The sequence below is a fragment of the Ptychodera flava genome, chromosome 17, assembly GCF_041260155.1.
Source record: "Ptychodera flava strain L36383 chromosome 17, AS_Pfla_20210202, whole genome shotgun sequence".
Classification (NCBI taxonomy): domain Eukaryota; kingdom Metazoa; phylum Hemichordata; class Enteropneusta; family Ptychoderidae; genus Ptychodera; species Ptychodera flava.
The window spans coordinates 10,906,022-10,916,130 of NC_091944.1; the positions used below are offsets into that span (position 1 = coordinate 10,906,022).

At 35.1% G+C, this 10,109-nt stretch overlaps 1 protein-coding gene across 1 annotated transcript; it reads right to left on the minus strand.

Moving 5' to 3' along the window:
• Window positions 1–560: 560 nt before the first annotated feature.
• LOC139115390 (uncharacterized) lies at window positions 561–6,310 on the minus strand. The gene is made up of 4 exons (XM_070677467.1): window positions 6,101–6,310; window positions 4,645–4,722; window positions 3,307–3,358; window positions 561–731 (listed from the first exon to the last, which is right to left on the minus strand). The coding sequence occupies exons 1-4, from the start codon at window positions 6,213–6,215 to the stop codon at window positions 665–667; spliced, it is 312 nt and encodes a 103-aa protein (XP_070533568.1). The 5' UTR covers window positions 6,216–6,310; the 3' UTR covers window positions 561–664.
• Between the last annotated feature and the right edge of the window lie 3,799 nt (window positions 6,311–10,109).

Genomic DNA, 10,109 nt, shown 5'->3' on the forward strand with positions numbered 1-10,109 from the left:
AAGCGTAGTTAAATGTAGCCTTTGCTTTCCAATGTAAACGTTAAAGGTAAACGGGGAGACGTTACTCATTTTTCTACATTGATTTGTGTCAGTGCAGCTATCTACATCACCGATCAAGCATGCTAACTATCATTCAATCATTTATGCATGTTGACACTCTTTCGACATTCTGAAATGAGAATTTGCATTTTTTGAATGTTTTATGCTTTGCCACAGACTGTCGACTGAAGTGCCAAATTAATGTGCATATGCTTTAAATGATATACTGTGTTAGGATTCCCCATCTTAAATTCCAATAGTCGATGTTATTATAGGCAGAGGTTTTTTGATAGTATTGACTTACATTGATTTTTGTTCTAAATACTAATGTATAGTTTAAGGAAAGGGAAAACGTATAGCTCTTGTTTCTAAAGAAAAAAAATGAAACTTTATTTTCTCGCTGAGGAAAAATAACCTCTTTAGGTTTATAGACACTTCGTGGTACTTGTCGGGTTATAATTTCCATATCACTGGCAGGGACCATTATTCGATAATATTTTAAAAAGAACACTTATCATTACTAAAGTCGTTGATTTTCTTTAATTATTATTCATATCACGTCACATGACAAATACAAAGGCTTTGCTGATTTGCATTAGTGAGTAATTGCATCGTCCCATGGGCTTCAGGAGTCCACGTCTTCTGATAAATCTTGCAAAATGTCGTCTAACTGAGAGAGGTCGGACCTTTTCCTGAAAAGTTCAAAAGAAAGATATTTTCTATTCAGTAGAGGTAGCTTGTAGCTAATTGTAGGCTCCCTGTTGATTTTTTGACACATATAGTCGACGACATTTTTGCTGACTGCAAGCGTCTTAGATGGTGGGCCTTTGTTCTGTGTTACTAAACAATCAATCAAACCCTTGTAAACTATTCAAAAGCAAATGGTCTTGTATACAACAGAACCACGTTTAGCAATCAACAATTGGGCCATCCTTTGGAACAAAGAGCCTATAATTAGAATTTACGTACTACAATTTCTGAATATGAATTATCGGACGATTACCTCATTGACATGATGTTAGACTCGCTGATTATCCCCGTTTGTAATGTAATATAGGTAATTGTGATTTTATCCCGAAGACAACAAAAAGAACCCAACGATTACAAAATGATTTTAATAACCAATTGTAAGAGTTCAGGTCTTCATTAGCTATTTGGAAACATTTTGAAGTCTACGGGATTTTTATACAAATGGAATGCTCCATGAATGGTAACCTGGGATTTTTTTGCAACTAGTTTTGTTAAAAGAGTTGATGAAATGTAATGCTAAAAGCATTTACCATTTTTTCATCGGCTAATCGTAAAAGTGACTATTCAACTAAATTTTGTTTATTGAGGATATAAGAAACTTTATGTGTATATCAATTATACAATGAGAATACAATGATAGAAAGCATTGAGAATTACTTGGTAATTTGCATATTTAATAGACTTTTACTATTAGGGATGTATAACTTGAATTAAAAGACTAAAGACAATAACATTTGCTATACATATTAACGTTAGAACGATAGGACAGAAGCGAAAGACATTCGCTGGTTCATTTCATATCGAATGACTTTTTTAAATTGTGCTATACATCAACCACGATAGAATCAAATTTGATTGTTCAGATATTGCTGATAACAACGTATTACCACCGTTTTGTGTCAAATTATCGATAGTTTGTATATTAAATCAACTTTTTGAATTAAGCGTGCTAGAGATTTTGGTCATGAGCAGTTATATGTCATTTTGCAGTTTCTTGTTAGCTAGTGAGTAATTGCAGTCACGAAATTGCAAACTTATGGAAAAATTGTGAGAGAAAAGTGTCAATTTACTGACAACTGCAACATAAGCCGGAAAACGAAAGCAATTTATGTTCACATCTGGTTAGTAATTAAGTTTTTCACACACATGATCTACAGACGTACCACTATATGTTTGTTTGTTTGCGCGCTTTCTCAAGAACTACTAATAATGATGCAAGCCACATCCCCCAAAATGAGTCGGTTCTTGCCATTTCCAAACAAATTCTATGTAAAAGATTGTTAAAATCCTGCTATTCTAAGAATGAAGGCACCAGAATTGAATGCAATTTGTCCTTCGTAAATTCAACAGAGTTAATGACGGTTGCCATGTGTGTCAATGATGTGACATCATTTCATCAGAGAAAGACGTTAAGCATGCTCAAGACAGCTAATAAATAATTTTATTTTTTATCAATTTTCCCAAATAGTGTGTTAAACTTGAAGAATAGACCGAAGTTGATAAAAGTTGCTTTATGTTTCGAACATAAAATGTTAAAAAAGTAGTAAAATACGTATTGAATTCAGGAAAACATAATTTTGCTAATGTACATATATAATGAACTTCCCAAATAAGGGATATTGAGCTTGCAGGCATTTTGAATACCAAGGAACGCCCCTTTGACCATATATGGGCATATTTAGATTACAGGCGACTGTATACCTTTAAATTTAGCAGTTCTTTGTATACGCTATAGGTAGATTACATTTTAGACAATCTACTCCAATAAGTGATGTTCAACAGGAACTTGTTGATGAAAGTTCTATGTTTATTGATAATAAAATGTTTTTAAAAAGTGATAGACATATTGTATTTTTATGATATATCATTGGAAATTGACATATTTGATGAACATTCATGATCAAGCAAAAAACCCCTGAAGGTTAAAGGCAGTTATACCTCCTACATAAAGTTATAATACAATTGTATGAGAGCAGTGAAGAAATTCAGCTGTTTCATTTCAGCTTGTTGCCTATTTATATATTTAATGATATATTTGAATAATGTCAATTAAAATAATTGAAGCTGTGTACAAAAGATGATTGCATCAAATCTGATATCACTGTACAGACAGTGCTCGTAAAAACACATGTCCTAATGTCACAACGTCAATTTTAAGTATTTTGCTCATTTTATGAACTTCGAACATTTTGCATTGATTTATATAGAAACGTTATGAATATTACGTGTAGATTTAATTATTAATAGTTGAAAAAGTGTAGACTTCTGGCAAAAATATCTTTTAAAAAAATTGAGTTTACAGACACCTGCAACATATATTATTCAAACACGGGAGCATTTTCATTAATAATGGATACAGTTATTAAATGTGCATAGATATTGCTGTACTCTATTTCCTCCCAATAAGTCTTTAGTTTATGTGAATTTTAAACACGTCGTTTCTTAAAACTAACATATATTCATTCTAGCTTCATACATTAAATATGCTATCATATTACTATGTAAATGTTTTCTTACTTTAAAAGGGAGACAGGAATGGTCTTGGCCATGCCGTTATCTTCAGCAAGCTCTGGGAATTGAAAAGAGAAGGAAAACGGTGATGATTAATAATGCGTGAAATGAGGACTATGGCAAACAGGCAAGGGACGCTTCTACTGTTTTGCTATAGAGTCATGCCGTTTCCAACCACTTGCTATAAAATGCTAATGTCGGATAAAGTCTGCAAAAACTTGTACACTTTTATTTTCTTCTTCAAACGTGTTCTGTTATTGTGTATGTGTGTTGTCGTATAAAGCCCGACGAATATGTCAATCCAAATTAAATTGATCGCAAAACCAATAAAAAAACAAATATGTAGCTATTGACGAATGCGAGAAATTATACTTGCATACAGGAAAACATACGTAAAAACATGCATGCATGCATTTATACGTACGTATGTGCATACTTACATACATTCATTCACACAGACGCCTGTCTGTCTGTCTGTCTGTCTGTCTGTCTGCCTGCCTGCATGGTTGCATTCATACACACATACTGTACACATGCATGCATGCGTACATACATACATACATACATACATACATACATACATACATACATACATACATACATACATACATACATACATACATACATACATACATACATACATACATACATACATACATACATACTTGTGTCATTCTATCATCAATTCTGACCGTTTGTACGACAGATAGTCTTACTGACTATCCATTTGGCATTATTGAATTTTTTTTGCTGTAATAGTCTTCAGCTTCTGTTTACATGTTATACTTCAATGTAGATATGTAAGAGAGACAGTACAGGCGTGAATTACAGTCAATATTTGCAATAACGGGCGTTTACTAGTATAGTTGTCACGCAATTTACATGAACAGTAAATGAAACATGAATTCAGCTGTATCACACAAAGTTAGACTAATTTTGTATACAGCGATGAGAAACCATGAGCTGGTACAGGTCAGTTGACACAGTCAAACTTGAACAAACAGTGATTAGGTTTTTTAGGATAAACTTAAACTTCACAATATGTATTTGACCGAACTATACGTGCTACCCAACACTTTTGAACCTTTTTGTTGTAAAGCGTACAACAATTTAATCGAATGTATGATTTTTAACTAATTCAAATTGATTGAGCAACGCAAAAACATTTAAAACGGGCGTCTATTATGGAGCCCATATATAATCACGGATGGCGAATAAGAACGCTAAATAGTATCGATGGGGTATTCGGTACACTTGCCCTTGACACTGTAAACGCTCTACGTTTGTGCCACAAACAATTAGTACCATTGAAGTGTCTTCAATTATCTTGACATAAAAACTAACCTTTAAATAGCTGCATCATGAGAGACCGTATATCTTGTCTCCTTTTGTCGTGTGACCTCAATGCCCTATCTTCTTCATCTACAGTTAGGATGCAAAAATATCAGGATGTTACAGTCCATTTGTCATGCGAACACACCAAAGGAAGGCCCCGTGAGAAGTCGAGTGTTGAGTTGTATCCCACAGTCAAACTGATACCCTAATGAGCTACCTCAAGAGACCCTGAATCAAAGTCCCAAATGTGACAGATACTTTACATGGCTGTGCTGTTCAGTGAGCATCGATGACTTCCAAGCTACTGTGAGGTAAGAGTTTATGGGTTACTTCCAACAGGAAGAAACACTTAAATAAGTGGGAACACTTTGTTAGGTTCGGCAGGGATCTGCACTAAAGAAGCGTATATAAATACGATCAATCACCGGTAAATGCATATTAGAAATTTCTATCTGATATCAAAATTCAATGTCCTTTTTAAGAAAAAGAAATTGATCTTTTGAATTATTAATAATTACTGAAAATGAAATAGATGGTTATACTACATGTAGTTATTTTATTTTTTGAGAAAATATTATATTCAGCATACTGCGCTTTACGTTGCCTCATGGAAACGCCTCACCTATAACGTTGGACGAATTTTTGGATTAAGTTCCCATACTCCGCCAAGCTTTACCTTGGTCAGACTCAACATCAGTTAATAAACGCCATGAACTTCATTCTACATGAAATCGTCAGGACAAATGTACACTTACAATGGCGCTAAAAGTTCTATTATGTGACGTGATGTTAAAATGTAACCAAATGAGACATGCAGCAATGTGGTCAATTCTAAAAAGGAAAAACAAAACATGACAAAGTCTTTTCAAACCGCAAAAAGCTCACGGATGATGGTGATTACACTGAACGTTGGACCTTACAACGATTGATCAACGCACTTGATATTTTAAGATCTGCCTAATGACATGTACGTCCGATATAAGAGATACTGATGCTTGTTTGTTTTCCCGGGATTGCCAACGAATAACTGGTGTTAATAAAATCTTTACAAAAAATAGAATACCAAACGTTTCACATAACAATTTTTTACGATTAGGGATACCCAGTTGTCATATAGAACCTATGTCATGAATACTAAGAAAGGAACAATTACACTTTTGAATAATTCCTTGGAAAATTTAATAAGCTGATAAATCATAATTTGCACTTTTTGCTCCTATAGTCAGTGTGCGACTTCACTTTTTCCATGCAGTAATTTTAAAAGCCATAACATAGCGCCAGGACCAAAACTGAACTCTCAAAGCGGGAAATGTCTCTTTTCCTGTAAGCGACGATAAAGCAACGCGTGAAAGGTTGTCGTGTCGCTCTATCAGCGCTGAAAACGGAAAAATGTTGGCAAATTGTCCTTTTGCTATACTATGAAACTCGCTCAAGGGAAAAATAGCAGAAAAAAAGTTGCGCTTACCGGCTGTATCGTAAACTGATGGACTTTCCTTCCGCTTGTGCGCTTTCCATCGGAATGGGTAGACACTCGAGAGTATCATGCTTATAATTAAACAAATTGCAAAGATTCGAACCATTGTTTGCCTCAAGGCTTTAACTTCCCACAGCACAATTCAGACTTCGCGGTGCGGCCACTCTGCAAGCTTGAATTGAGACTGGTCGCGACAACCCGTCCCATTTCCGTTTTTATTTCAAGCTCATCCTCCCTTCGGTGCACCTGTTTGCATAATTAGGTAACAAGTTGGACTCATCATAAACGTCTACGCCCTGTTCCGTGTCATGGACAAAATAGAAAGATAGGAAATGAATTCCGATGAGTCATCAAAATCTCAGGATATGACATTATGTTTCCTGGGAAATCAAATGCCACTGGTGCATGGAGACATTGATGATAGAGATAACGAATAGAGCGTGGTTAGGGAATTTACAAAAGTACACTTCTTATAAAGTCATGTTTCAGTCCTGAAACTTTTACTTGTCTATGATTCTACGCCGACCCATGAACACATCTTGATTCATCTATTATTGTTTATCGAATTGTTTATTGATCTATTTATGTTATTGTTTATCCACTTGTTTCTTCATGCATATTAAGAAGGTGACGCGTGGTGTCAATATCAGTAAAAGGAAAAAATAGCACATTGAAATAAACGTTGGCAGATCAAAGACATCTTTGACACCTTTGGGCATCTCACGACTAAATGGCTCACTTCTGAGGTGACATTTTTAAATATTGAACTATACCTGTCATACATAAATTTTATGGCGACAAATACAATAAAAGAAGTGCCCTTGTGTGGGCGTAGAAGGTGTCAAGTTTCATCGGAATAATGAGCATTCCACATCAATCATTTACCTTACATATCAACATGTAAATTTTGACATTTAAGTCTTTCGGGCATTAAAAGTTGTCGCGATGTTTATTTGCATTTCTGTAATAAATGTATATGTATCTCAAGGGTTAGGCTTAATTCTAACAATGATACAATGCCACATTGACGTTGCCTACGCATGCAGTTCGTCGCTTCATTATTAGAAGTTTACGTGAAATTACCGACAGTGTCCAGATTAACCCTAGCTTCTTTTGCTACTCATGGCAGAATCGAAAGATTTAGCACGGCATGCAGTTCGCACAGTCGATTCCAATAACCTTTTTAGATTAACGCATACATGGCACAAGTCTGTGAATAAAATGATTGTTTGAATGCAATGTAGTGCAGTTACAGCAAGATTCACAGATTTTGTCGTCTTGTAATATTTGCATTTATATGAATTATTAATGAGATTACAAAGCCGATTCTCATAAGAAGACATCAAAGTAATCTGTGCAGTGGGAGGTGTAACACGTAGCTGAGGAACCCTATGTATATAACTGAAATGGCTTTTTTGGACGATGTTGTTTTTTATGACGACAACTGCGATGCTGGAAATGTAAATGCGATAATGCCAACAGAAATTAGTATGACTTCTGTTGTGTCACTGGAAACGCAAAAAAAAAAAACCAGTGTGTGTTGTGTGCGGTACAAGCATTAACGACACCATCCAACAGACGTCGACTTCATAAAGAGGGGATAAATATTTTTGCGAGGAATTACTTTGTCGTTAGGAAAAATCTTGATCCTTTACTGCACAGGCATTTTACTTGCTGATCATGCAGCTTGACTTTATTGAAGCACATTCTATTTTCGGACTTGTCACGAGATTTAATGCAAAATGAATTCAGCGAAGCCGCTGTATTACTCTCTTCGAACGTTTTCTACCCATGGTCCAATATTCCTCCGCCTTTTGACCCCGTGCCCACCTAGCACCCATGCTAGGCTTTCCTATGCTATGCACCTCAGCATCATAGTTACATTTAAATTATACAATGTAGATTATGACAGACACGTATTAACTTTCAACAACCACCATCGTACCTTGGATACAGGCTTTACATTTGTCGTATGGGTCCCATATGACCTTTGAGCGCAGTTCCGACGACTGTATCCCTTTAACAAACAACGTAATGAATTCTTGAGGACAGTACTCGACATAATCGCGGCTTATTTTATGATCTGGCCATCTTATGGCAAAATTCGTTTACATTAAAAGCATTAAGAAATATACTTGCTATACTATATATAAGTTTATGGCATATCAAAATATGTGACTTATGCTTGCACAACGCAGGCTAGAACCCTATCTGACCTTATAAGATCCAAACCTGATATATCGGTGTCCTTGCTATCACATAGTGTACAACTTCATTTTGCACAAACATTATTCTTGGATTGGATGGTTGTATGTTATTTTGATACCGTAAGTGTTGAAGTATTTGAGCCAATATTGGAGTTAAGTGATACTTTAAATAACACATATTCTCAGCAATAGCAGTAGTAGTATTAACATATTCTGAGTTCGTACCATATCCTGGGTTCCTACCATATTACATCACAAACAAGAACAAAATGCCTAAGCTTACTAAAATAGGAATGTTGTGTCGATCGACTCGATTTAATTATTTATATATTACTTTATTTATTTATTTATTTATTTATTTATTTATTTATTTATTTATTTATTTATTTATTTATTTATTTATTTATTTATTACCCTACAGGCGAAAGCTGAACAACAGAATAAGTTAATTGATAGTCATTACGCAATGCAATGGGTCAAGGACAAAACCCCTATTCGAGTCTAGAACTTAGCATCTTCAGATAGAGAGTCTGGTATCCTATACCCTATTATGCCTTAGATGAAAAGTTTAATAAAAAGGGAATATATTAAATGTACGTATGCTATTTCCGAATTTGTTGAGAGAAACATAGACTCAAGACTTGTAAAGAGTTCCATAAGATACGGTGCAGCAACGAGTACATATCACAACATCTCATACTTTTCTCTGACCCAATGCAACCTTGATACTAAAGTTTTCACATAAGCCATCATAGAGTATAGAGTACCGGACTCTCTATCAAAAGATGCCAAAGTGAATTTCTGTACTCGTGCTATTGCTCAGTATACAGCAGGACCCAATACATAAATATTCTTCCCACGGACTACTCTCTAGGTTTATGGTCTCAATCCGGGCGTCTTTTAGTTCCAGGCAAATAGTCAATGAAGAATTCATATAAAAAACAAATGTAGTCCAAGTTTTAAAAAAACGGAAAGAACAAGTTTCTAGTTTGAGCAGTAGATCAAACAAGGCAGCTTCACTTGAATAAAAAATTGGCAGCTCGTACGTTCATAGGATTCTCAGAGTAGTACCTTTCTACCACAAGTTGGAAACGCATGGGGAAACAAGAATACAGAATTCGCAAATGTGCGAACGATGAATATTGTGTGCGTCCTGTTACAAGGATGAGTTTTATTAGTTCACACTTTCGACCCAGTTTACAAGGCCCTGGCTCTTAAATGAATCATGAGCGTAATTGTTCAATTACAAACTATCATTCTCGTAATAATTCATGATTTTCATCTGTTTGAAATTTATCTGGATGATCAGTGTGGGCTGAGTGCGTGAAATGTCGGTGTTATATAATGATTTATTCGGTTGAACGACAAAAATAAATTGGCGTTTGGATATTCATGAAAGGTGATTTTTGATGTTACATTAATTGTAAGATTGAAATAGCTACCCTGCAATTATTTCAACAAATTGTATATTTGAAAAACACAGAGAAGCGTGATATAGCTTCAAAGTAGCATGTTTCTTCTCTGCAAAATAAAGTTTATTGAGTTAAAGTGATCTTAAGTGATCTCGTAAACAAAAAAAATTAATGACCAGATGAGGGTGGCAGGGGCGTGGGGCTGGACAAGTAGTGGAGAATCGCTGAGTTCTCATATGTAATATTCATTCTGCTGTGAGCCCTCTTAGTCTAGTCAAGAACATTGTAACAAGGAAACATTTTCATCTCTTATTGACTTTTTACATTTGTATTACTGAAAAAGGAGTGCTGTGGTGTTCACAGCCTGAAGGACTCTTTTCA

What these genes read in the sequence shown, in the direction of transcription:
- LOC139115390 (XM_070677467.1), bottom strand. Translation starts at nt 6,215, where the DNA reads ATGGTTCGAATCTTTGCAATTTGTTTAATTATAAGCATGATACTCTCG. An exon ending in CATGATGCAGCTATTTAAAG is followed by an intron (nt 3,359 to 4,644) that starts GTTAGTTTTTAT and finishes TTCAATTCCCAG; the next exon opens with AGCTTGCTGAAGATAACGGC. An exon ending in ATTCCTGTCTCCCTTTTAAA is followed by an intron (nt 732 to 3,306) that starts GTAAGAAAACAT and finishes TGAACTTTTCAG; the next exon opens with GAAAAGGTCCGACCTCTCTC.